Source organism: Argentina silus (genome assembly GCF_951799395.1).
Source record: "Argentina silus genome assembly, chromosome: 2".
NCBI classification, from domain to species: Eukaryota; Metazoa; Chordata; class Actinopteri; order Argentiniformes; family Argentinidae; genus Argentina; species Argentina silus.
In genome coordinates this window covers 15910489-15938386 of record NC_139656.1, presented here as the reverse complement: position 1 = coordinate 15938386, position 27898 = coordinate 15910489, and the positions used below count along the sequence as shown (strand labels likewise).

The following is a 27898-nucleotide window of genomic DNA, read 5'->3' as shown; positions in this document are numbered from 1 at the left end:
ATCTTATCATAGGCCTAACTCAGTTAATGGACACCTGTGACTCTTCAAGTGCCTTTTCTTGCTGGAGAAGAGGTGCTACTGACATCTCTAGCCGTGTACTCCTCTATTGCATATTCTCCTCCAATGCATATATCCATTGCAAGAGTAACATGAAGACATCTCCTGGCCCAACATAGATGATCATGAATGTGATATGGGGCCAAATTCTGCAACATTCTCCCATCCCATTCCCATGAGAAATTAGTCTGATAGAACTTACCATGTTCTAAGAGAGGGGACACTTTGATATTCTTGATAGCATAATGACTTTGAACACCCACCCAAAATAGAGAGGGAGGTTTTTGGAGTAAGTATTTTGCACATTGCTTTAGATAAGTATTTTTCAAAAGGTTTTCCGAACTAACGTTTTAAACATTATCATTGATGGTCCCACCCCCAATCCCCTATCAGAGTTTGATGATGGTAAATGCAGGAAAGACCGCCATTTTGGACAGCTCTCTTGCAAGATAGAAGTACAAGTCTAAAAGTGGGTTGCTGGAGAAGAAAATAATCGAAATAATTAATAAGCCATCATATGTACACTGGGCAAACACTAATAAGACACTGTGTTAAGGAAACACTTGGTTAGTTGATAGCTAGTTGCATTTAAAGTTAAGACGTCACAGGTAAGTGCGCTGAAAGTGAAATTCTTTGCCAGCTAATTTAGCTAACTAGCTAGCTAGCTATCAAATGTTGGGCAGTGCACATATGGCATGTTTGGGATCAGCCAGCCCAGCTGATAACGTTAGCTAGCTAACTTAGCAGGTCCCAAACATTCGACTGACCAGGCGTTGCAGAATTCTAGCATGTTACTCTGTGTAGTTCACATTATTTGCTAATGTCTGCATTAGCTCGCTATCCAACATTACTTTTAGGATTTCAAGACCATAACGTAATTGCTCATGTGTTAGTTAATAAACTAACTAACGGCTAACTTGTCAAGCCTATTCAGCTACCTAGCTAGCCATCAATCAACATCAGACGAGTTAGCTAGCTAGTGACTAGCTATCTAGTTAAGTCAGCTTTTTGTTTACATTGCAGCATCTTAGCGAGCTAGTTATTATATAGAAATACAAATAGTATGGTTTGTGGTGCTGTGTTGTAACGACGCTCCTATACATGCCAACAAATACAATAATTGGGGTTCTGCTCCTTTTAGGTAACGTTAGCTATGACAGAGGACATTTAAAATGGCGAGCTAGCAAGCCAGTTGCAACTGTCAAAGCTCACGTCAACGTCCTTAGCCAGAGCTATCAGCTGTTCTTGTTCAAACCAACCAATCAATTGATTGATTCATCCACAAGTAATTCCAAAAGTCTATGTGACCAGATTGCGATGTCATTTTCCTATTTTACTTCTACTGCTAGTATTCAAGTCAATTTGCTAGCTGCCACCACCATGCCAGTCAAAAGAATGCGTAGTAGGGTGAGGTCAGTCAGTCAGTACTCTTCGTTCCATCCTATGGCTCCATTGGTTCAGTCACTACTCATCGCCCCCGTGCATTATTATTATGAGCTCCAACCGTGCGACTGTAGCCTTACAGGCCTGCGCTAAAATCCCCAACTTTATGTCTAGGTCTTATACCGAGATTGTTGTCTGCCAGATCATTATTGTGAGCCTGTTTAGCCTATTTATGATTCAAGGGATTGATTAGATTGCAAATGTAGAAAGTTGATTTTTGGACCTATCCAACGTATAGATTTTATGTACAGAGGATTGATGCATAGAAAAAAACAATATTGTCATGTTACTATGCATTGCAACATCTGCAACACTGGTAATATGTTGGTGATGATGGTGTGCATGACAAGATTAAGATTGTATGTAAGTCATTTGCTAGACAGTTGAATCATGGATTCTAAACATAAAATTTGGTCAACATCGAAACAACTACATAATATAAGCAGGTTATGGGATTTTTCTGAAACAAAACATCAGCTCTCAGACTCCTAACAGTGCTGCCGAAATGTGAAATCCAATCAAAGTTTATTTATCTATGCATGCACAGGATACAGCAGTAAACAGTACAATGATATGTTTTTAACAAGTTGCCTCTCAACAGTGCAGTGAAATACAAGGATAGGAATAAAATGAGTAATAATACAATACACAATATTGTATTGTCAATAGTACTAACAGTGAGTAAGTGTAGACCTGGGTGAAATACATACATACATATAAATAGTATAAATAAAACAGCAATGATGGAAGCCTGTGTGCAAATAGTCTCTAGTGCAGGTGAGCAATAAGTAGTGCTGCTATGCAGCTGGGGCTATCAGTTCAAGAGTCTTACGGCTTTGGAGGTATAAGCTGTCTTGGAACCTGTTGATCCGAGACCGGATGCTCCGGTACAGTTTGCCAGACGGTAGCGGAGAGAACAGGGAGTGACTGGGGTGGCTGCGGTCTTTGATCTTCCGTGCCTTCCTCAGACACCTCTTGGAGTAGAAGTCCTGTACGGCTGGGAGCTTGCTCCCTATGATGTACTGTGCTATTTTTACCACCTCTGTAGAGCCCTGCGGTCATGGGCGTTGCAGCAGCAGTACCAGGCAGTGATGCAGCTGGACAGGATGCTCTCGGTGGAGCACCTATAGAAGTTGGTGAGGATCTGAGGGTCCATGCCAAATTTCCTCAGCTGCCTGAGGAAGGACAGGCACTGGCACGCCATCTTAATCACTGTGCTAGTGTGATGGGGCCATGTCAAGAAATGTTTTCTCCCATAAAAGATGTTAAGTTAGTCTGATGTTGTCATAGGCCTTGAATTAACACTTTTCCTTGGTTTAGCCTATATTTGGTGTTCCTGAATTTCTCAAGATAAAAGCACATTTGACTCAAGTTAAGACCATTTCTGGTGGTTCTCTTTTGGCTTCAGTGCTGTGTTTTGAGCACTGTTTTGGATATCAGTTATTAACTTAAAATTTAACATGACATGTTGTTTTGGAATAGGATGGCCTACATTTGGTTTTGTCCTTCCAGTTAGTGATGGCATGATGAAGGGGTTCCACCTGGCCTCGGGGTTAGGCTTATTGCTTATGTGTCAGTTTCAGACCAACTGGTGAGCACTAAGCCCTATTTTCTACTAGCCATTTGTATTGGTGTACATTGTTTAGGTCATCATGAGTGTAAGTAATAAGACACAAGAATGTGTGTTATGATGATTATTGGCATGGCTGCAAAAATTACCATAATGCACACCCTTTCTCATGCCCTACAACCGTTTATACCTTGTCTTGAAATGTGGTCCTGTGATCAGATCTTGGTGTTGATTCACAGATATTTGCATCATGACCATACGTTTTAAAATGAGTTCCATCTGCACTCTCAGTGATGTCTGCGTTGTTATTGGATTCAGTTTGAATGTTTCATTCATGTGTCCACACCAGGCTGCTTTTATCAGATCTTGCACAGTGTGGACACATCCAAACACATGACACATTTTTTACAAGGAGGTGTAGCTAAACAGGGTCTTCATTGGTTTTTACACCAAAACCAAACATTCTGTGGGTATATGGCTGACAAGGGTCAACATAATTTGTTATACTGATTTGGTCATTGGATCTCTCTGTTTTATTACAGGACCAAGAGGGAAGAAGGCAGGTTCCAACGTGACAAGCAAAACACAGGGTAAGTCATCAGACTGGGAATTTGCTGAAATGACCCAATTCACGGTTCTCTGAATGTCATCTAAACTGCTTAAAGGGGTGCATTCTCATAGTAATTATTAGTAACAGCCTCAGTTGGCTTAGAATGGTATTCAAAGCACTTTAGGAGTATTGGGTCACTGAAACAATATTTGTAATTTCAAGGCTGGTATAGAGCAAGTAAGCCTCATCTATTTAAGTCGCAGAAGCGCAAGAAACAAGCCATGTTTCTGCTCAACAGGACAGATTTTCTGTATCTGTTTTGCTGACATGCGTTTAGAGCCCATTGTGATTTTTTAATACCATTTTATTACTAATCAGAAAATATTAAAGGGTCAGTTCAGATTTTTTTTATAACCAAATCTATTAGGTGTACAGACACTTTTTCCGTTCCACAATGTTCTATTTAATTTTGTTGGACTTGATTGTGTGGAGAGTGATGATCCTTGGCTAAGTCCTGCAACACACTGGTGTGTTGCAGACACATTGTGTGTCGTGTGTAGCATACTGTAGTGTGTCTTGTCACTAGCAGCACTGGTGGGAGAAGAAGTGCACCTGTTTAGAAAAGCAGAGTAATAAATGACAGCACGGCTCCACAGCCATTGTACTTTTACCGGAAGGAACGAAGAGAGAAGATGCTTCATATAGGCCTATTCAATATGCCAGGGCAGAATCTCAATGGGAATAGCAAACCCTGAAGTTCCAAAACAAAAGTGCCCCTTTACCAGCTGTTTTGTTGAGTTTTGGCTCACTTATCTACAAGTATTAAGCTTCTCACTGTCCAATATCAGTGACATGCTGCATATAGTGGTTTCTTTCTACCCCCTCAAGTGTAGAAGACATCTCAGGCTGACAATTGGGATGTTTATCTTGTGGACAGACACTGATGCCCTGTTGACAGAGAGAAAATTGGTGAGTGCTTATGATCTTTGAGGGTGGCCGATTTTCAATAACATTTTCTGTAGAGGAAAAACAACAATGCTAAGAGGAGGGGAACATCTGATGTATTGTTGGACTGGATAAGGGAAAGGGAATGGTTTTGTCCTACCAAGGACAGAATTGCTAGGAGTTTAAAAAAAGATTAAAAGGAATATAAAAATGAGACACATCCTCTCTACCTCAGAAAAGATTTCTGTAATCTGCCCTCAGTTCATTATTTCCCATTCCATTTAGTTTATTGTTATCATTGCCTCAGCTACTCTTGTGTCTGAGGTTTTACTCACCTTGTAATGAGTGATTAATGTATTGATATTGTATTGAATGGTTATGTTGGTAGTTGCACTATGTTTCAGGCACAGCTGGTATTTATTTAATGTTAATTTGCACTGTAGCTCTGTTGTGTATTTATTTTTCTTATTTTTTCCAATGCAAAGATGCTTAATCCAATAATTTATAACCCTGCAAGACTAGGCATTTAGTGGATAGACAATAAGTTGCCATAATTGGCATTTTTATACCCATGTTACCTCTTGTCGTTATTCTTAATTTGCCTCTCCTCTTCCCCAGTATCTATCCACCCCTGGTGCTGAGGCATGTTAATCGTCTTGTCCAGCTGTAAAGCTGCTCCCTGTAGACTTGAGGATAAAGGTGGAGACAGCCAATATCAGAGAGAAATATATGACCCTCCCTGATGGCAGCCAGGGTTTCTGCCACATCACAAAGCAGGGAGTGGTCTGTTGTTGGTGATAAATATATGCCTTGTTTTTATGTATACTTATGGAAGTATCTGGCAGGTTGGGGGCTAAAAGGCACATTGTATCAAACCTAGGTGCATTTTTACTGAAGAGCTGCTTCTGAGAGGATATGGCGCCATACAATTCTGTGGAAAGATGACATGATGTCCAAAGGAGTCCTAACTTTAGCAGCCTCTGAACCACCTCATCTCCTAGTACCTGAGGTGCCTCTGTAGCAGCGTTTTATCAGTGGAAATTAAAGTGCAACAGTGCAGCCTTAGAGATGCTACAGGATTTTTGTTTAATTTCAGATAATAGTTCTAAAATTTGCACTCATGAGTTGAATATGGGTCCTTGAAAAGTGTGTACTACGTCAGTCTCTTGTAGCCAGGTACACACGGTTTATATGTTGAATATTGCAAACTCATTGGATAACACAGTGTGTAGTCTGTAATTGATGGCACTGCACACACTGCTTTGCTATAGACTGTACCAAAACTGCAATTCTCATTTGAGGTTCCCCATAAAATAAAATCATTGAGACTGAAGAGAAAAAAATATATTGATTGGAGAAAAAGAAGTTGGTGGGAATATTATGCCACATAAACAACTTTTAAAAGAATATGGGACTGTATGCTCAATCCAAAGTTACAATCAACTGGTTGCAGCCTTGTCACAAAATTGGAAGAGGAAAATTTGAAAAGGAACATTTGTAAGGATTTAGTTTGGCTGCCTCAAATTAAAAATCACAAATGTCTGAAAAAGATTTGTATAAATCAGTATCAGTTTCATTTAAGATAAAAAAAACACTGACCGCTGCGCCATACAGGATACAAGATAACTGGGAACAGTTCCTATCCAATGGCATCAGGTTTATGAATCAATATATAAAACAACAATTGACTCATCACTTTGCTTTTATCAATTGAAAATTCTGTAGACAATTATTGTAACCAAAACCGAAGCAACAGATCATTTGTTTTGGTGTTGGCCTGTGGCTGAGTTTTGGTCTAAGGTTTAGGAATGGCTGGCAAAAAAACATCTAAAAAATCTAAAAATAACCCTACAAAAAGCATAAAGGTGACTTAGTATCTGATGGATAATCAATATAATTATACTCTTAGCTAGGGCTGTGACGGTTACGCAGTCACACAAGGATGAACTACTGTCATCTTAGACAGACAAAAAGAGCCGCTGGTCTCCACTGATGATCCCCTGGCATGGTGGCGCGACAACCACGGTCGCTTTCCTTTGATGGCCAAACTTACAAGAAAGTACATGTGTATTTGCACAACAAGCACAGCCTCAGAGAGTTTTTAGTACAGCGGGGAACATTCTTACCCCAACAATGTAAATATGTGTTGCTGGCACGGAACTTAACGAAAAGATTAATTTTTTAGCTCAAAATCTGTGCAAGCTCTATGATTAGAAAGTTTCAGGAACTACGAGACATCACAGCACAATTGAAAAATACATGGCACAAGGAAAGAGAGGGTGGTATACTGAGAGAGGTGGGCTGAGAGCATCTGAGGGGTGGGATTACATAAAATCTATATTTCACTATCGGTTAAAATTAAAAATATCTTACCATGTACACCAGAAAGGGGGGGGGGCGTAATGCCACTGAATGCAATTGGCAGTGGAATGTTTTTTCTGACATAACGGCACTATAATTCAGTGGATGCAAAACATCTTTAAAAATCAAAAATCAATGATTTATAAGACAAGGTAGTTCAGGTGAAGCAGGGTCGTGCTACAATGACGACACGCAATGCCCAACGAGCTAGAGATAAACGTCAGGAGAAATATGAAACGCAATGGGAATTGCGATGACAGTTAAATCTTCAGTATACATGTTACAAACTTAATTGCACACAAAGGCTTCTGTGGCTTAGGTCAGCTTCCAGCACTGAGAAATGATTGCTGTTCCAGGCAGTAGACCTGTTGCCAATGAGCCATACACACACACAAGTCACAGGTTACACGCCCACAGCAGGTGGTAGACACCCAGAAACGTCCTGAACATTTTGAAAAAGCAAATTCAGGCAAAAGGGCCGGGGTCTTGGCAGGTGCACGCATTGTCACAGACTGCAAATGCATCATAAGTAATGATTCAGCATGGTTATTTTGTGACATTTTCAAGGAGAAAAAGCAACACATTGCACCATTTGAAATTAATCTATTTTAACCAGTAGTAGTCTGCTCTGTAGGGTGGCTGGGATAAGATTGGCCTGAAGCAGGCTTGCTAACGTGTACCTGCAAACCGTCTGGCCCTGCGCTTTGTCCACCATCATCAATCAAGTTAGACAGTAGAGATATTACAATTAGACTGGACCCATTGCACTGTGGACTGATAAATAATTCATAACATACACACTAGGGTTCGGGGGTATACTTTTTTTTCCATACCTTTTTATACCGTCCTCAAATTTTAGGGTTAGGTATTACTCCGAAAAATAGCGTCGCGGGGGGCTGGCGGGAGCTCTTTGCTCCATATATTTAATCTACATTGGAAAACTGAATTTTATGTGGTGACTGCTACCGGTATGACATTTAGCCTAAATAATCATTTAAACTTTATATCCCGATCAAAGGTTGACAAACTAAACTAAACAGTTGGATAGCATAATGATAGCTTAATAAGAAGCATCACATGCTGCATTCGTAATAATATGACTTGTCTCATGTCCTATGTCATGTAGACAAATGATAGCCTATAAAATATTGATTTAGTTACCGTTATGAGAATATGCTCTGGGAGTCCTAATTCCGCTTGCTTCTTTTTGAGCTCTCTCTTTCGGTGCCAGCTGTGAGAGAAGGCGGCGGTAATGGCACGGCAGACTCCGAGGGCCCGCTCTGTCCGTTGCCTCTGGTCCTGCACTGCGTTTGTGGCCAAAACAGTTGAGCCACGGCCAATTCAGGGCCTGATGGCGGCTGCAATGTTTAGCAGTATTGTCAGTCGTTATGACCGTGCATCAACAATGTTGTCCGCCGTGTGGTTTTCTGGAAAAAAGCTAGTCTGTAGGCATTTTGACTATAGTTTCCAGTCGCTGTGACAAAGTGGATGAATGGCGTCATGTTAACTGACGACCACATATCCGTTGTCAGCGAATAGCTGACTGAATCCGACAGTAGCACTTACAGTTGACTGAACCCGATACAGACAGGTATCCCATCTGTGCAGCTGTTAATGGGTGTTTCAATTTGAGGTGCGAGTGTAGATTAGTTCCCATCTCTGGCCGTCATCTTTTTCAACTCTGTTGGCTCTCCTTTATCGTTGGGTCGGAAAGCAAAATGCTGCTATATACCAGCAGTGGCAAAACAATGTTTTGGGACCAAGTCATTTGCGCTTGTCATCTTTTTTTCTCTCCTTCTCTAACCTTCGGTGGAAGAGATCACGTGCAACACCCCAAAAGTTACACTGCTGAAGGTGAAATTGTAATTCTTCCTCCAACCACGCTGGCAGCGGCGCTGTTACACACAGTGAATTGGCAAACAGCGCTTAATTTGACAGATAATGGAGCAGAAATGTTATGACGGTATTGAAAAGCACACCGTTATACCGCCCAACCCTAATACACACATACACTGAACAAAACTATATTTGCCCAGGATTGGTGCAGGGCTTGGTTTGGAGAAAACGAACCAGCATTCTATTCAATATTCTGTGCTAGGGGTGTAACCGGCTCAGTTCCAACTTTGTTCTTAAAATGGTTGTTAACACTTAACATGAAGTAATACTTTCTGGGGTTCTTAAAGGGTTTATAAAAGCGTGTGATCATTACTTTGGGACTGGGGGTACCACTTTTGTACCAGTTTTGAAGTAATGATCCCAAAGGCTTGATTTAGTTAGCATGTTCTCGGTAGGTTGCCTCTTAGTTTACGTCCAGAGTGAACTTCATGCAGCGGCTGTATTCTGTCTAATTTATTGTCTTATTGTCCTTTTTTGGGTCATTTTCACTTGTCTTTAATTTTCACGCAATACACTTCCTCCTCTCTCAACATCTGGACTCCACCACTGCCGTAAATCCTTCCCCTTCACTGTGTTGTGTGTTTTTCCTGGTTCTTCGTGTCATGTGTGTCCTGTGCTGTTTGGTGTGTTTCTGTAGTGATTTTGAAAGGCACTGGATGGATAGCATCGACCCCGAAGCCCTGTACCTGTCCACGGAGCAGCATGGGCAGCCACAATGTGAGCTTCCCCTCTCTGCCCTGGAGGTACCCACCATGGGGGGGTAAGAACTATTTTTCTCTCTTGCTTCTTGCCACCAGTAGACCCTCTGCCTACGTGAGTCTACTTAGTCTCAACATGCCACCCAAGTAAGTAGAAGGCACTATAGCAGTGGAGCTATTAGTTACCTGGAGTGGTTTGTAGCTGCACGTGAAGCATGGCAGTGTATCAAGGCTCTAAAGCTGAAAGGGCTCAATGTGTTTCTAGCAGACGTTTTGTCAAGTCTGCCCCTTGTCCCCTATGTCTGCAGACAAATTGTGACTAAAGTGTATGAATCAGTAAGCATCCATAGGGAATGCAACTCAGGCCCAGAGTTCTGGCAATATGTCAGCCTATATTTATTTATTGATTGTTATTTGTTATTGAGAATGTGCCATATTTAGCTGCAGACTGCAAACACCATTGCTTATGAAGCAACTGGTGGCCAAGTTTCACATTTAGTGTTATTATGCAGTATAATAAGATGTGTTATTCAATTTGTTGCTGTATTTTTGCCAAAAACATAGTTGCATATTGTGTTGTACAGAATGGAACCTTTTATCCGTATAAGTTTTAATAGACATTTTCTTGATAGTTTAAAAAAACGTGAGTTTTTTTTATAGTTCAGGCCAAATGGATTTCAGTGGTTGTTTTAAAAAAACAAATAAAAAAAAAACATTTTGTCAGTCCTTTTGGTTGTTGTGATTGCACAACAAAGAGGCAAGTTTACAGGGACAGGCACGGCCCAGGTTGTTTACACAGGTTGCCATCCTTGTTTTTGTGTTTGCTGTCATGCCTGCGTGCTGTGGCTTTTCTAATAGGTCAGGGGGTTAGGGTGGGAGATAATACAACCCATGTCATATGACCCAGCCCTCCCACCTCCCCCTCACTGCCACAGAACAACAGGGTGACCGAGGCCCGGTGCCGGAACCCGATTGTCTCCCTGGCCTCATATTAGTGCAGGGATTACCAGCTCGCTCCCGTTCCCCATTCATTCCAGACGGTCACTCGCCCTTATCAGCATCAATCTGACACTCTATTTATCTGACGCTGCACCCAGTTCTGCTTGGCTAAGAGAAATGCTCACAAAAAGCCCCAGCCCATCAGCACTTTCATTGTGGGACCCGGGGCCACAGCTTTTAGTGGCCTGCCTACTCTTCTCTTAATCTAGACCCAGTTTGTTGGGCAGTGAAGATTTTTTGTGTGTTCTTTCTACCCTGGTTCAAAGTTTCACCGTTGTCGTTGAAGTTGTTGGTTCCTTACCATTTTTTGTTCCTTCTCGTACTTTTGGATCAGCCTCCATGAGGTTTCGGCCAGAGTTTTTCCCTAGCCTCTCCCATGCTTCTTTCCACAAGTTGAAACTCTTGAGGGAAAGGATTCTGAGCAGGCTCTAGTGTATTTTCGGTTTTCTGGTGTGAAAAAGTGTGATTTGTCTTGTTTTTTCTTTTCATCCCCACTGAATTGTATTTCACAATTGAACTTGGAAACAGAGCGATACAAACATGGCCTCTTTTAAGTTGGACTTTTTGCCTGAGATGATGGTGGATCATTGCTCTTTGAATGCTAGTCCAGTGTAAGTAGCAATTTATTTCACACTGAATCTTACATCGTACATGTTCAACAGCTATATTTGAGATTTTTGGTAGGTGACATTTAGTTTCATGCCTGATAAAGTATTAGGCTACATCTTCGTTTCCAACTGTTTTTAGACCGTTGTTATATAATTATATAATGCTGATGCTCTATTCCCTAACCTATGAACCAGAATATGTCGAGGGATCTACATAGTCAGTATTTTTCATGTCACTAGAATTTAGCCTAACTTAAAATGTGGTGCTTGCCATGATGTCCCAGTCTAGAACTTGGTACTACTAACGATTTGATTTTTTTTATAGTTTACACTATATATGTTATCAGGCTACTTCAGAGGTTGTTGAGTCAAATCAATATGTTTGGCAGTAAAGTTGATACATCATGTCTTGCGGTGTAGCCTATGACCATGGAGATGGCTAGCTATGGTTGCCAACTAATGTGAAACTATGCATATTTTTTGCTCATATTATACTTATATTATACTACAACCCTTGTTTTAAGTGTTACTGGTGGAAGCATCTTTCGTAATGTCAAGAAGACTGACAGCTATATATATATGACTAAATACTGCCGCCACTTGTCATTTTCTGCAGAGCTAAAGCAGGTTTTAATAGAGCTTATAGTTTGTTTGCCTGTTGGTTTTGACCTGGAATGTCCTATCATACTTCTGTGACCTAATTTTAAAATTGTTTTAAGTAGGCTATGGATTTGTGGGTTTGCAAACCATATTTTGTGGTTTCTGGCAGGCATGTGGCAGTGGGAAGGTTTGTAATAAAACCATAGGCACTGAGTGCTGTCAAATCTGGTTGAACAGTTCTCTCAAACACTTATTGAAATTCAATTGAAGGCCGAGGCCACAGGCTCATCTTGGATAAGAATGTCTTTGTGACAGGAGAGTGAAAATGTAATGTAATTTCAATTGGCATATTCTTTAGAAAGCCTCAGCCCTAGTGATTCTTTGTCCTTCTTGGGAGATGTTTTTTCTAGATATACCCGGAAACAGCCTTTAACATATCACCTGGTTCTGTTGTTATCCTATAGGCTACATAACCACCTGTGTTTTACCTCTCTCAATCTTGATTTCCTTATTTGATTATTATAACCCTTTCATTGTATGGTATGGGGATGGCCTCAAACCCTAGGTTTGGTAATGAATTATCTACATGATTTGGCTAGATATGATGTGGTCTCTTGTAAATGGTGGTGGTTGCCATGAATTGTTCCCATCCTCTCCTAACCCTAACCCTAAATCCTTTGAGATTTGGAATGGTTGAGTGACACAGTTGTAGGCCTACAGACACTATTTCACAGATCAACCCTCTGAATGAGACCCTCTATAGATTTACTTTTTGGCCTACATTATTTCTTATAAAACTGATTAATGTTGTAGTTAATGTCGTCTAAAGATAGATAATAGGATTAGTCAGAATTGGACTTGAACCATGTAGGTAGATAGTCTTGATTGAGTTTCTCTGGGATTGGATATACTTCTGACCAGTCAGGTACACCATACTGAAACAGTTGTCTGAATTACCTACCAGATCTCCAAAACACTGAGTTGTCAACTCTTATCCAACACGAACAAACCCTTGAACATGTTTATACTTTGCAGAGCTGCTGTTAGTATCTCAGGTTCAAGATAAACCTCTGCAGAACCACTACTTCTGTACTCTTCTAGCAGTGTACATTTGGTGCTGTATGTTTTTGTTTGCATGTAAGATTATTTCCATAAATTCTATGCCTTGCCATTTTGATGATTGGCATGTCTTTTATGCAGTGAATAGCAACTTAACTGAAAGCTATGTAATGTTTCTGACAGATGCATGAATTACATCACAATACCTATGTGCGTTTGTTTGCTCTATCATTTCTGTGAAGCTTCCAACTGCTTAGTAGGCCCTGCTTTCTTGCTGCAGTACAGTATACATTTGCAGATGCAATACTGAAAAATAAGCGTCTGATGCCCAAGTTAAACATCATGGAGCCATATCACAACAACCACTCTCTCCCTTCTCTTTCAGTGCCAAGAAAATGAACGGGACTCTGGACCACCCGGATCAGCCCGACATCGATGCCATCAAGATGTTCGTTGGCCAGATCCCACGGTCCTGGGCAGAGGAACAGCTGCGAGAGCTTTTCGAGCCTTATGGCGCTGTCTATGAAATCAACGTGTTACGTGACAGGAGTCAAAACCCTCCGCAGAGTAAAGGTAACAGCAATGTTTGTAGCTGCACATGAGGTGCCTCGTTTATGCTGCCCCCCCTCACCCTACCCAGAATCCATTCCTCTCTTTCTATGGCCCACCTGTACCTTATATCAATGTAACATGTAGCCTACTTAGTTGCCTCACAACTGTCTATCCCCATTATCAACAGGTTGCTGTTTCATAACATATTACACTCGCAAATCATCATTGGAAGCACAAAATGCCCTTCACAACATGAAAATTCTCCCAGGGGTGAGTAAGTTATGTAAAAGTTTCCGGTAACACTACATTAATACTATATGGGATTTCTAAAGCTTTTATGATCAGACAGAGTTTTTTGTAACTGATTAAACTATCAATAAACTAATGTCTTCAAACTAATTATAAATGCTTTACAAACCCTTGGTAAAGTTTAGCTTTCTGTAAAATGTTACAGTATTCCCTCAGTAAACTAAATGAATGAGTTGTGAGTGATTAAGTGACCTATGCAGCTTAATACTTTCTTTCAGTAGAGTATAAAGTCAAATTTAATAAATTCAGTGGGTATCTTGCCAGGTTGTAAATGTGCTGCTTTTCAGTATTAGTAAACTAGGGCTGGGCGGTATGGCCTTAAAGAGGAACTGAAGTGAAGTTCCTGTTGAAAAAGGTCTACTATCGGAAGTAGTCATTTGCATCAATTCTAGGCCCAAAATGTGATAGAAAGTGTAACAAATATAATTTTGGACATAAACTCAGTATTTTCATGTTCCGTCTAACATTAGACCGTGATTTGTGGAGAGTTGTGATGCCTCTCCTTTCCCTGACAGTTGTTAAGGTTGGGCGTTGGATGGTGCATCAAACCACACCTCCAAGAAACAAATCTCAGTTGCATTTCTTTTAAATGAGAAGGAGGAAAATCAAGGTGAAATCAGCCAGCGCAATCACTCTTTAATATCATAGCATAATTTTTTCCACATTTTTGACGGAATTATGTTATTGGACAGTATTTTTCGTTGTCTGTCACACCATAGCCATGATATCTGTTAACCATTCATAGTATAGGAAGGTAATATGATGAAGGAAAATTATCTTTTCCTATCCTGGATATAGGAACATATTTTCCTATCCCGTTCCAATCCCGCTTTAACCAAAAATCCGGACTCCTGCCTCAATTAAAATTCCTCACATTGTTCTGTAATCTATAGGGTCTATTAATGTAAATTCTCAGCTATTTTGTCTCACGCCTATTTTCCGCTATTTTGTGCTGTCGCATGTATGAAAAGCTGCTAATTTTACAGATGAGAGCTAACGTCTGAATGGTGTCATAGTGTGTCTTATATTCATGTTAAAGTTATGAATTAAACTGTTGTCCACACACAATGTGCACGTGTTACGAAAAGAGGAGCAAAACACCAGTGTTAAAGGTATAGTCAAATCCCTGTGTGGATCCATACCGGTATGCCTAAAGAACATATATAGAGCCCAGCCCTAAGGCAGTCTTTCCCACTCAGTGTCAGTGCTGCTTGCTTCAATGTTTCTTCTCTACAGATGCATCACCCAATTCAGATGAAACCTGCAGACAGTGAGAAGAATAATGGTAAGTAGGACAGGAGAGCACATGTGCAGTAGTACACAAGATAACAAGCCAACCCTACTCAAGCTTTGTGTTGGATTTTGCTAACCCTTCTATTGGCTTAATTATGTCCAGTACTTTAAATATCACACTTGTTGGGTTATTGAGAGAAATGCCATCTGCCTAGAATTTTCCTTTTACAGGTTGTGGCACGTGTGTTAGTGCTGATCTTTCATTTGCCATCATTCTTTTATAAAAGACATTCCTGTCTTTTTTCAGCGGTGGAAGACAGGAAGTTGTTCATAGGAATGATATCGAAAAAGTGTAACGAGAATGACATCAGACTCATGTTCTCGCCATACGGACAGATCGAGGAATGTAGAATACTACGTGGGCCTGATGGACTGAGCCGTGGTGAGGCAGATTCAGTTCACCTTTCGTCATCCACTCACATCTTCACCAACACACACACAGAAAACCAACATGGATTCACCTGATCAGTGAAGCTTTTGTTTGTGTGTCAATCTAACTGCACATGCATATGCAATTCATACACATTCCCACGCAATCGCTCAATGCTCCCATTTGTCCCTCCATACCTACAAATCCCACACTTCTTCTACACAAATCACAGGGCATCCTATGTCATTTTAGATAATACCTTAAAACCATGTATGTTTGTAGCGTTTCTGAAACCGAGCATGCCCACAAAATCTCATCCTTTCTAAGCTTTTCCAGAAACTGTTTCACAATGCTGTCAGGACCGACCATGTATAAACAACCATTTACGAGTTTGTCCCTTTTGCAGGTTGTGCATTTGTCACTTTCACAGCGAGACAGATGGCACAGTCAGCCATCAAATCCATGCACCAGTCGCAAACTATGGAGGTAAGCATTGAACCTGTCCACTTCTCATCCCCATCAGACCTTCAATAGCCATAGGAACAGAGTAGAACATAATCACGCCTTTGCTGCCTGGCCGACTCTATAGGGCTGCTCATCTCCCATCGTGGTGAAGTTTGCCGACACGCAGAAAGACAAGGAGCAGAAGCGCATCGCCCAGCAGCTTCAGCAACAGATGCAGCAGCTCAACGCTGCCTCCATGTGGGGCAACCTGACCGGGCTCAACTCTCTGGGCCCACAGTATCTTGCAGTAAGTAACCATCTCCCCCATCCCCACCCAGCATCGCTTTGGATGGAAAACTTGTGGCTTGGCGTGATCACTTGGTCATGTTTGCAATACCAAAGAGAAGAGCTCAGACCTAGGCTGTTAGTTGCATACAGTCTGTTTTTTATGAGGACGAAATAATACTAAGATTGTTGCCGTTTCATATAGGCTTTGACAGTTTTTTTATTTCACTGCAGTTTAGGAAGCGCTTCCTGCTTTTCTTGGTTTGTCCGCATGTAAATTATGATCGAGCAGCTTTAAATGCATTGCTTTATAATCTCAGATTTGTTCTAGACTGGTGAGGGTTATAGCTACCAATACTGCAGACTGGCATAGAGCACCACCCAAGGAAGACCCTTGATCACCCTCTTGTTCCTAAATACAGGGCTGTTTTCTGGAACTGGATGCTGTCAGTTTTGTGCTGTATTTTAGTGAAGTGGTCTCACCTTGTAAAGGCATTAGCTTGGTTTGCATGGCAGATATTCTCCCCCTATTTAAGCAGTCAGCACAACTTGATTACTTTAATCTACTGTATCAGACTGACTCAGTGGGTCATTTGCTCTGTCAGGCTAGATGGGTATGACCAATCTTATTCATCCAGCCAGTTCCTTCCTTGCTTGTGTTTGGTTTGCTGTGGTTCTTGACAGATGATGTGTTTGAGTTTTCCTTTTTTTGCATCGTGGCCACTGATCTATATTGGATGGCCTTGATTTTGTTTCATTCCATTTGGCTGTATAAAGACCTTTATGAAACATTATTGTCAATTGGCTTCCCTAATGCTAAATGCTCTCCTGGCCCACTCCCCCCACCCAATGATATGTTGCCAAGGAGTCCAATATAGACAGTAGGGTCTTATACAATGCTGTTAGTGCTGCTCCATGGGTGTGCTGTGTGAACCTCCTTCCTCTCACTGTCTTGACTTATATTTTTGACTCCACTTTCATCCCAGTCAGTGTTTTCTTACAATTGCTTACTCAATTTACTTACCAATTGTATTAATCTATACTATAACTATTTTCACAATGATTCTTTCACTCTCATTCTTTCAACCATTACCACTTCCTGCTATTAGCCTAATCTCTCTTATTATTTATCGTTTCTCTTTCTCTCTCTCCTGAAAACACAGTCCTGGATGCAGTCCTGACCCTCTGTGTTCTCTGTTTTGGTGTAATGTCTAGCTTTATTTGCAGCTCCTCCAGCAGTCTGCCTCCTCTGGGAATGCCCTCAACAATCTTCACCCCATGTCAGGTAAAAATACTAAAATATTTCACAGACCACCTTTCGTTTTCTTACACCGGGTTGCATGCTAAGTGTGTCCTTAAGGGCAATAATTTACCGGCAGCACCGAAGGCCATGGCCACCCTGAAAAAGATCCAACCCATACGGCCACCGTGGCTGAAGTGCCCTCAGGGTGTTGGCTTGCCTTATCATAATCTGTCATATGCTCTCCAAAATACATTTGACAAAGGCCACTGTTGAAGAGAGGATAATCTCAGCATTTTAGCCATACCATATTTTTTTATGGCATGTTCCAACACCCAAAATGTACACTCTGGAGTATAGGTGATATTGATAATAACATCTCCCTGCACCTGTGATGCGTGAAGCAATTGCTGCGTCCCGCTGGGAAAATGTTGTCTTGTTAAATTACAGTAGATTGCTGTCTAATGTGTTTACTATAGTCCTATAAATACAAATCAAAACTAAATAGCTTACCTGGTTATGAAAGCTCTTTCTGAGCATCATTGTGTTGCACTGTTGCTCCAAAAGAGACTGACTGTTTATTATTATTTATTTTATCAGGATCCATCATTAATGAAGTATCAGACAAATTTAAGTCCATCTTGGGGTTAGGGTTAGACTTTTTGAGCGTTGGCTGTCGTGTTGCCAGAACATCTCGGCGAAGGTCTATCCCAGCATATGCCTATTTCAGTGCACAGAACCACAGTTACTTTGCAATATTTAGTGTGATTTACAAGGGCGCTCTATTAAGATATGTAGGAATGACCAATATTTATAGCCTACACACTCCACCTAAATAGAGCCATTTTGAAATTGAGAAAATCCTCATGGTTGGGTATATTACTTCAAAACAATATTTCATACATCAAATATTTATTTTCTTGACTATGTTGGATAGTGTACAAATCTATTTACCATTCAATATATCAAGTCGCCAATATTATTATTATTAGTGTAAAAATCGCTTTCACTCCCGCCTGAATAAAGCCATTTAGGAATCGAGACTTTGATAATTTGTTTCTTTACTTAAGCAGAATCCACATTTGGTGGATTATGTAATGAGCCTATTTCAAATCAATCCTTTATTTCAAGCCGTGGCATAGGAAAATAAAACCAATTCGCAGTATGAAGCATTTCGTTTTACACAATGCACAATTTGTGTGCAATATAATATATAATAAAAATATCAGTCGCTCCACTTAATGATATTTTACCCAAAAATGAAATAAAAAGGCTAAAATCGAAGACTAAATAAAAGGCACAAATATACCCAAGGGAAATGCATGTCAAAAGATAAACGCTGCATTGTGTATTATTGTTATCATTTAATTTTTCTATTAGCAAATTTAGCTAACTGTTTTAGGCCTATTAAACATGCAAATCTGTCATGTAAAAGATATATCTGGTTGATAGAAATGGGAGTAAAAAAATACTAATAATATATTATAATAAGTAATATTACTCCTTATAAGTAGGGTTGCTACTTTCATTGGCTTCTGTGTAATTAGGGTTGCAATGATTATAAAATTGTTTGTTCATTATGAATTTTGATATTTGAGCATGCTATTCCATCAATACACTTTACAACGTTCACGGTTGAAGACAGGATAATCTTAGCATTTGTGACACACATGTTTTATAATAGTGTATTACAGTGATGTAAGTATAACATTGTCCATATTTCATTATCAGTGGGGAAAAAAAGTACAAAAAAAATTAAAGGTCAGGCAGGGTTCTCGAAGAGTTTGAACACAGTGGCGCTGGATTGCATGATTAAAACCCACTCACGTTTTTTCATGTGAGATGCGCAGAAAGTACTGCTAAAACACTGAGGGACATAATAACGCTTTAGTTTTAACAATGATGTAATTGGCGATCAAAGATAGTTACTATGTCATTACTAAATATCAGTTTGATTCTGAAATGTTTACATAGTGGCCGAGCCAAGTGTTAAAAGTCAAGTCAATACATTTTGGAGATAGATTTTTACCTGCATTACTTCAATGTTAACTGTCCTTACTGAGGTTCACCCTCTACTGCCACTGCCACTGCCATAAGAACTGCACATTTTACTCACTTGTATGGGAACATACATTTGACTTTGGTGCATTTCATGAATGCAGGGTACAGCGATCTTGCTCTGTACTCATCCATTCTGTTCATAGTCAATTGCTGAGTGGTTTTGCGTGTGGATAGCCCACGCTTAAAAAGGCCCACACTGTAATCACTGAACATCGAAATGGGGCACGCAGTAATTGGCCACATGCTGTAATCAGTTTGCGTGGCTAAGAGGTGACACCTGTTTACATTGCATACATGCTCTCAGAATAGTCTTATTAGTGTGGCAGGTGGAATGTGTGTCTGGCAGTGATGACCATGTTCAGTGCTCCTATACTAATGGAATTATGAGCTCAAACACACTGCCGGCAGCTTCCAGATACAAACACACAATAACAGACTGTTTCTGGCAGTGTGCCTGCTGAACATGTGCACTGAGGCTGTCCGCTGATCAGATTTCTCATGAAAAAAAAGCAATTCGCTTTGCTTCTTGATTTTTGATTCCAGTGTGAACCTGATTAGTTTTTTTTATTTATTTTGTTTCTGTCCCTAAGCTCAAACTGTGGGGGAAAGTATGCGCAACTCAGATGCTGTCAAACGTTATTGCAGTACTCATGTCATTACATACAGGAGACCAACCGATATGGGTATTTCAAGTCCGATACTGATTTTGTATGGGACAATGAGGCAGATTGCTTATGTTTACGGCCCATGATACAGCATTATTGAGCAGCAACATTATTATCATGCTGATGGTCTCATTTAGTGAACATTTCTTACTGTTTCAAATGCAAGTTTTACCATTTCTGTTTTTTAAACGAGCTGCGATATGCTGTGAAACAACAGTAATATTATGTAAGCCCAAGTGAAGTTGACAAATATAATGATAATGAATTTATGGCAACTATTAGGCTACTTGGGGGGGTGATGGGAGGTGTAACTTCTATGAATTATGAATTATTACACATAGCGCAATGGGCACAAGCAGACGGCCGCTGAGTCTGTGACACAAGCAAAGGCCTGCAAGAAAACGTGTAGGATCAGCAGGTCTGATATTTAAGTGCCGATACCGATGTTTTGAAAGCAGGCGATTATCGGCCGATCTCTAGTTAAAACACATACGTAGTATGTTGTCTGTGTTTGATGGCATGATGTTTGTTTCGGCTCAGGGTAAAGTAAAGATAGCATTGAAGTATTGAACGGCTTGAACTGGCTAAAATATGCCTGGACCCAATGGTGAGTATGTGCCCAATGTCTAACAGGGGCTCCTCCCCTCCCCATGCGTGTGTCTCAGGGCTGAACGCCATGCAGAACCTGGCTGCTCTGGCAGCGGCAGCCAGTGCCACACAGGCCACACCCTCTGGCTCCAGCGCGCTCACCACCTCCAGTAGCCCCCTCAGCGTGCTCACCAGCTCAGGTACGGGTACTGGACAGCAGGCACACTCATCCTGGGACGCCTACAAGGGTTGGTCCTTCTTTTTATCTCTTACCCCCATCTAGATTTGTCTTGAAAAATCTGTGTTCCACTGAATGTGCCTCTCTACTAGCAACTCTGGGTTATCCTCATGAATCTGTCCTACTGTTGCCCTTCCATCACTTTTCTCTACACTCTGTTCTCTCGTCTGTAAATTGATCCCTGCTAACGGAGTATGATTATGATGATGATGATTATTTTCCTAAGTGGTTAATTGTTTTGGGGCTGGGTGGGCTGTCCTCTCTCCACAGCTGGTTCGTCCCCCACCTCCAGTACCAACTCCTCAGTGAACCCCATGGCCTCCCTTGGGGCACTGCAGTCCTTAGCCGCAGGGGCAGGGGCCGGTCTCAACATGGGCTCACTTGCAGGTGAGCAGGCTTGGTAGAACTGGGGTGGTTGCATACTTTCCCAGGCCAATTTGCCAATTGCAAATTAATGTTGGTGCCATTTTAAAGTTCAGAGTCCCCCACACGGTTTTGGCAATGGGAGGGATCCATTGGAAAGAAAAGCATAGTAAATTATATGCATTTTAAGAGGTGTAAATACAGTATGTCAGAACGATACTGAATGTGTTTTTATGTTGCAGCTTCATTTACCACAAATGTATTCACTGTAAGCAAGATGTTGAGTGTAGAATAAAGACACAGGGTAAATCATGCTCGTCCTAGTCCTGTGACAGAGCTCCTGGTTCTTCCTAGGGATGGCAGCCCTGAACGGCGGTCTTGGCAGTGGGGGACTGTCGAATGGTACAGGGAGTACCATGGAAGCCCTGACGCAGGCCTACTCTGGGATCCAGCAGTATGCCGCTGCCGCCCTCCCCAGCCTCTACAACCAGAGCCTGCTCTCCCAACAGAGTGTCAGTGCTGCCGGCAGCCAGAAGGAAGGCAAGTAGTGGGAAAGAAATTGGACGTAGGGACGGGACAGGGGTTCAGGTGATTGAAGAGATCTGTGGTAACTTAAAATGTCTGTGTTCAAGTTCTCGAAAGATGCCATTCATACGGTTCCATTGTGATGTTTGAATGTGGTACTGTTGCAAGGGAAATTCAGAGCCTAGGTACGGATTAAATAATTTGTGATGTTTAGGTAAGTGTGGTGTTTCAGTGAAAATATTATACACTGCATTGTCACCTTCTGCTAAGGATTCTGTCTTGTTTTAAATATGCTGCAACAGCAAGCGACAATCGGAGCACGGGTAAGACTTCATTGCAACTCTCTGAAATGTTTTCTCAGTACTTAAAATGTCATTTTAAAACAAGCGAAAATCCGTATCAGAAGGCTCTTATGTGATGTTATGCCTTATTTATGATAATTATTGATGGTATTTTCTTTAGCTGTCAAAAGTAGTATGGTATGGTTGCCTCAGACTTGTATTCATTGTGATCCTGCATTGTCAGACTTAAAAAAGAACGCTCTCTGCTCTCTTAAGGCCCTGAGGGAGCCAACTTGTTCATCTACCACCTCCCCCAGGAGTTTGGAGACCAGGACCTACTCCAGATGTTCATGCCCTTTGGCAACGTCATCTCAGCTAAGGTGTTCATTGACAAGCAGACCAACCTCAGCAAGTGTTTTGGTAAGCTTGAGGATAGGGCGACACAGTTAGCGGGGTCATGAATGTAGTGTGTTCTGTTCTTCTTTTAACACAGGTCAAGGGCAATGACTCCCCAGTTTTCTAAGTGAAGAAATGTCAGATTTTTGTCTTTGCTCCCAGAACTTGCTCTCATAAATGACTGGTGATCTCATCTTGATTATCTTACAGGCTTTGTTAGTTACGACAATCCAGTCTCATCCCAGGCAGCCATTCAGTCGATGAACGGTTTCCAAATTGGAATGAAGCGACTGAAGGTGCAGCTGAAGCGATCCAAAAATGACAGCAAGCCATACTGAGTGCTTTATCTCTCAATTGGACTTGGTTAGAAAATGTGTTTTCTGGTAAGTGGAGTGTGAATAAGAAACTAGAACCTCCTGCAAATCCATACCCTCCTCATTCTTCCCTCGCCCTCTGCGCATTACAAGATAACCACTTTGCTGGGGTCACTCCTCCTTATTCTCTGTATTAACAAACGCAAGCAGAAAACAAAAAGCAACATGCAAGATTATGTTGAGTATATGATTTTGTTCATCTGAAACTGGATACTTACATTCTGTTGTGGTTTTGAATTTTATGTTTCTTTTTTAAAAAATAATTGTATTTTTTATTTAAGTTAAGGTGTCATATTAGTTTGCTGTGTTTAAGTTTTAGTCATAATGATGTGTTGCACAATGACAGCCAATTGCCAAAATATCCCCTGCTTTTACCTCCTACTCCTACCACCACCTAATCCCAGCCCATGCCACCCGCCCCACCCCCAAATTAATCCTATCATAATCAAACCATCCCCATGGTTGCATCCTTCAACTGATACAGTACATTAGGACACTGAGAGTCATGCAGAACCTTCCAGAAAAACTGCCTTTATGAAATGAGGATGGACAGACATGCACCGGATAGTGGCAAGAAAGTAAAAGCTGTTTGCCAACTGCGATTAACAAATATCTACATGTACGCAAGATCTGACTTCACTCCAGCAGATGAGCCCTTTTTTTATAATTTCTTTTTAAGATCAATTGCCTGCTAAGTGAATTTGTGGTGTTGTACCAGAAATATATTTGATAAGTAGGCTAACTTATTATTTGTATTTTTGTTTGTTTGTTTATTTATTTATTTATTTATTTATTTATTCAGCAACCAAAAAGAAGCTTGAATTTCTGTTCTCAATCTTATCTTTTGGAGCAAAATAGCATATTTACTCTGAATGAATTAATATGTAAGACATCAGCAGTATTGGCTTGAACTGCATAGTTTTGTGAGATTTTTATCTTGCAAACCACAATGTCTTAGGACAAACGCTTATCGCCACCTCTGTGCTACTGTTACTTCAGACATATATCCATGAAAGAAAATGTGTAGATGTGCGCTTTAAAACTTAAAGGGAACTTCACATTTTTGTGACCTCATATTCATTGTGTCCAGCACCATATCAGTGTCAACATATGTATAAGAAAACTGGAATTGTTTGTTCTGTAGTTTAAAAAAAAAAAAAAAAAACTAAAAAAAGTTATAATGTCATTTGGGGTCATTTTGTTTTAAATTCTGTGATTTTGCAAAACTACCACACGTTTCCAGCCAGGGGGAGTGTGTTTGTGAAAATCCGTTTTAACATATGTAGAAACTTGTATGGTGCTGGAGATAATAAATATGAGGTTAGAAACTGGTGGTGTGCCTTTTAACATTCTTCCAATTTAATTTCTAATAGAAAATTGAGTCCTGCATCTTTTACAAATAGTGCTGAAAGAGTGGGTGGTAATCAGGTCCTATTGTAAGGTCTATTGAACACAGCCACTAAGGTGTCATCTGTCTTTAGTCCTTTTATCCCCCACCTGTCTGTATCTTAAATTTGGTTTTCTGTCTGATGCTGTAATTCACACGTTTTTAAGTACGGTACAGCAGCTTTCATAGTGGCAATTATTTACACAGGCTCTTCTCTGCCTTGACCTTTTACTTCAAAAGAGCATTCCGCCCCATTTTCGAATACTCATTCATAATAAAAATTTCCTGTCTATTTTTAGCCGTCAGTTTAAATGGAACATCGGTCCTTTATCTAACACTAAATGAAATATCACTTGAGGTTTTAGGCTTGCAGCAATAATGGGTCCTGGAAAAGATGTTCAAAAAGTGCAACATTGGGGCATTTCAGAGTTCTGTCAGTCATCTTAAATTATTAAATCATCTCTGCTGACGCAAAATAATGCTCCAAGTAGATATTATAAATTATTTTCTTTTTACTTTTTGTCCTCTGTATTCACCAAAAATGTTTTGTAATTATTCATCATCCACAGTACAAGTAGTCTGCTCTACCTCTCAGAGCTGGTTAGATGAGACTACTCCCTCAAATTACTGGCTTCTCTGCAGATTTTTATTCCAGTGTGCGTATTTATTATTGACTCAAAACACTTATGATTGGTGATGTTAAATAAATGTTAATCACTACAACAAACACAGTAATCGGTTTCTTAGGCTTCCAGGAACTCATGACGTGTTTTTATAGAAATGGAAAGAAACAATTGTCCAGATGATGTATATTACAAAACTATTATGCCTTTTCTATTTTTATAGAGGTTTTATACTTCTCCTGAGTGTCGGGAACTATTTATTGCCTAAATAATTTCTCTGAATTGAAAGGATTGTTTTAAGAATCTTCAACAGTATTTTGTAGAATCCTAATGTGAATTTGGTTACTACATTTAGATGTGAGGTTTAAACTACTGACTTGTGTAGCCCTATTCATTAAGTGTTGTTTATTGTAAATGTGCAACAAGTGACAATTTTGTGTGGAACTGTAAGTGGGTAGGATTTACCAGTGCTGCTAAAGATTTCAAAACTGTAGTCCCCCCTCCTCTAGTGACCTTGGATTCTAAAAATTAGAAAATTACAGGGAAATCCTACAGTATATGTATTTGAGTTCCTAGATGTGTGCCTATTTAACTCCCCTTTCCATGTGCATAAAAATACCAACTGAGATATCAGGAAATTAAGCTTAAGCACGGTGTCTTAAGTCCAGGGTAATTGCAGATATTTAGATATGTCCAAAGACTGAATCTCAACTAATGGGACATCTAGTTGTTGTATGTCCATCACTGTCAACTTTGTTGTACATTTCATCAATTTCACCAATTGAAAGGCATCATTTTGACTTACTGAAGTGGAAGCCTTAAGAATAGCAGCAGATTGTGGTAGAGACAACATAAGAAGGTGCCAAATGTTCACAGAAAAGCTGTTTTGTTTACACAAGTGAAACAGACTAATGTAGTCTTAAAGTTTGGTAGCTTGAAAACGTTTTTACACCTTTGTAATATAAAGTGTCTGAAGTTTGTTTGCTGTGTCTTTACTTACTTTTTTCTGTATTGTGTTGACAAACTGCCTCCTTTATTTAGAAAGACTGATTTACCACTTCGCCAGTTAAAAGTTGCTACAGTGCTCATTTTGTATTGTGCCCTCAAGACAAGCTTCTTTGCAGTGGTATCTGCATTGTATAGCACATGATTGAATAAGAGTCCTTTACAATTCACGTTTAAAGCACAAAACCCAAAGAGTAATGTCAAATGAGATTAGTTGACAACCAACTCTCAGATCACTGCAGTAATGCGAAGAAGCACAATTAATCAATTAATAATGCTGATTTATGACCCTGGTGAGGTGACTATCATTAAAAGCATTGAATATTAAAAAATTACCATTCTTTTTTTGCAACCACCGAAAACAAATATGAATGCACATATGGAACTAAAAAATTGGAGGATTATTTTCTTAGATTGAAATACTACAGACTTTTTTTTTTCTTGCTTTTTTAAAAATATTTTATTATCTGTTTAGAAAATCCTCAACGTTAACGCTAAGTCACATGTTGACTACAGTACAGTAGTAGGCAGTCTGTGTGATGTCTCGGTGTTGTTGTGTGCTGTGAGTTCTCACCTCAATTCTCCGTTAGCATGTTGCTTGTGTTCCTCCCTCTTTCCTCCCACCCTTTCTCCTGTCCTGTCTCACATTAAATGTTCAGTGTTTAGATTATGTGTATCTGTGCTAGTGAACCTTCACCTTCCCCCATGCAAAGATAATCATTCATGATTTTCTTTTTTCTTCCCTCTCCTTTTTCCGTTGTTGCTTTAACCTAGGTTTGTCTCCCTGTTTTGTTTTGTTTTTACTCTAGATATCTTCGTGCCCGTTTGTTCATCGTTTGCCTAGCATGTTGATGTGACGTCAAAAGTTCATCGTCCAGTCCGTTGTCCTCTGCGCTTCTCTGACGCTTGAAATTTTCACCTTTTGACCTTTTGTTAGCTTTTGACGTTTATTGATTATCAAAAAGGTTTTTGTTTGTGTTTCTCATTTGTCCTCTGTGCTGCCAATAGGGTGCGCTAGAAAGACTGTCTATAAAAGAAATGTATAAAGTTACACAAGTATTGTTACAAGCAAAAAAGAGAATCTATTTTTCTAGAACTTACCGACATAACCACTAGATTTTGCTAAACCTGTTTATTTTCATTTTGTTTCACTTTTATCTTGATAGTCAAACTTTTATTTCTTTTTTTTTCCCATTATGTTTTTTGAACAGTCTTCCTAGCGCCCCCACATACTACGTTTGTTGTGTTTTTGTCTGAAAGCAGCCAATCAATTTATAGAAACTACTTCTGCGTGTGAGTGCGGGTGTTTTTTTCTCTTTCTCTCTTGTAAGTTCTGAACCTTTTTTTAGGATGTCTTTGGTCACATTTTGCTGAACTGGGGATGACTATGTAATTTTGTGCTAGGTTAGTTGGCATGATGTAATTTTTTGGGAGTTTCTATTGAGTGACATCATAACGATATTACACTTGAATCACCTTTTGTCTTTGAGTGTGTCACGTCATCACAGGCACAATGTTTTCATTTCCTTTTTGTGTGGAAAATCAGCCTTAGTCTGAATAATAAAATATATAAAATGAGCAGAATTGAGTTTCTTGTCACAGTTAAGTATATATTTAGCATGCACGTTTTTTGTAACCGCACTGAAATCCTCAGCAAAATGTGATTTAGTTTTGTTTATAGAATTTAAAATTATGAATAAACTAGTGCCAAACATTTTGCACGTTGGTCAAATTTTTCTCTTACACGTTACCATCTCTCAAGTTAAGATCTGGGCTACAAAAGTAGGGTTTGGTTTCTTTTTTAACGTTGGCGTGGTGGATCGTAACTCATAAGCTTTCACTTATGCGTGTTTTTGTGTAATAAGTATGATTTGGGAGCCCCATTTTAGGACTCCAGGTGAAGTTCCCATACTAGGGCTGGGGTCCAACATCAACACTAGCATACCACTTAATGCATGGCCAATATATTGTTTCATTCTATGTGTTATGCTAGTGTGGATGTTGGAACATGGCTCTAGATTTATTGACACAATAAAATAAAAAATCTCAATCAATAAAACCACCTTCAACTGCATGTGTTAAGGCCATTTTTTGGTGTGTGTGTTTTTAGCGT

General features: G+C 40.0%; 1 protein-coding gene across 8 annotated transcripts; it reads left to right on the top strand.

Annotated features, from left to right (window-relative positions):
* The first annotated feature begins 503 nt into the window (after positions 1-503).
* Positions 504-27502, top strand: celf1 (cugbp, Elav-like family member 1). Of its 8 annotated transcripts, XM_083692912.1 has the most exons (16): positions 504-665; positions 3613-3660; positions 9460-9582; positions 13172-13359; positions 13526-13608; positions 14884-14932; positions 15188-15322; positions 15717-15796; positions 15900-16061; positions 17255-17324; positions 20671-20841; positions 21102-21218; positions 21549-21734; positions 22277-22420; positions 22607-22779; positions 26595-27502. In XM_083692912.1, exons 3-15 carry the CDS (start codon positions 9479-9481, stop codon positions 22732-22734), a joined length of 1617 nt encoding a protein of 538 aa, XP_083549038.1. In that variant the 5' UTR covers positions 504-665; positions 3613-3660; positions 9460-9478; the 3' UTR covers positions 22735-22779; positions 26595-27502. The 8 variants fall into 8 exon arrangements, with proteins under 8 accessions (XP_083549038.1, XP_083549041.1, XP_083549039.1 ...); XM_083692915.1 differs by having other exon boundaries at positions 15188-15319; positions 17267-17324; positions 22607-27502; XM_083692913.1 differs by having other exon boundaries at positions 15188-15319; positions 22607-27502.
* The last annotated feature ends 396 nt before the right edge of the window (positions 27503-27898 follow it).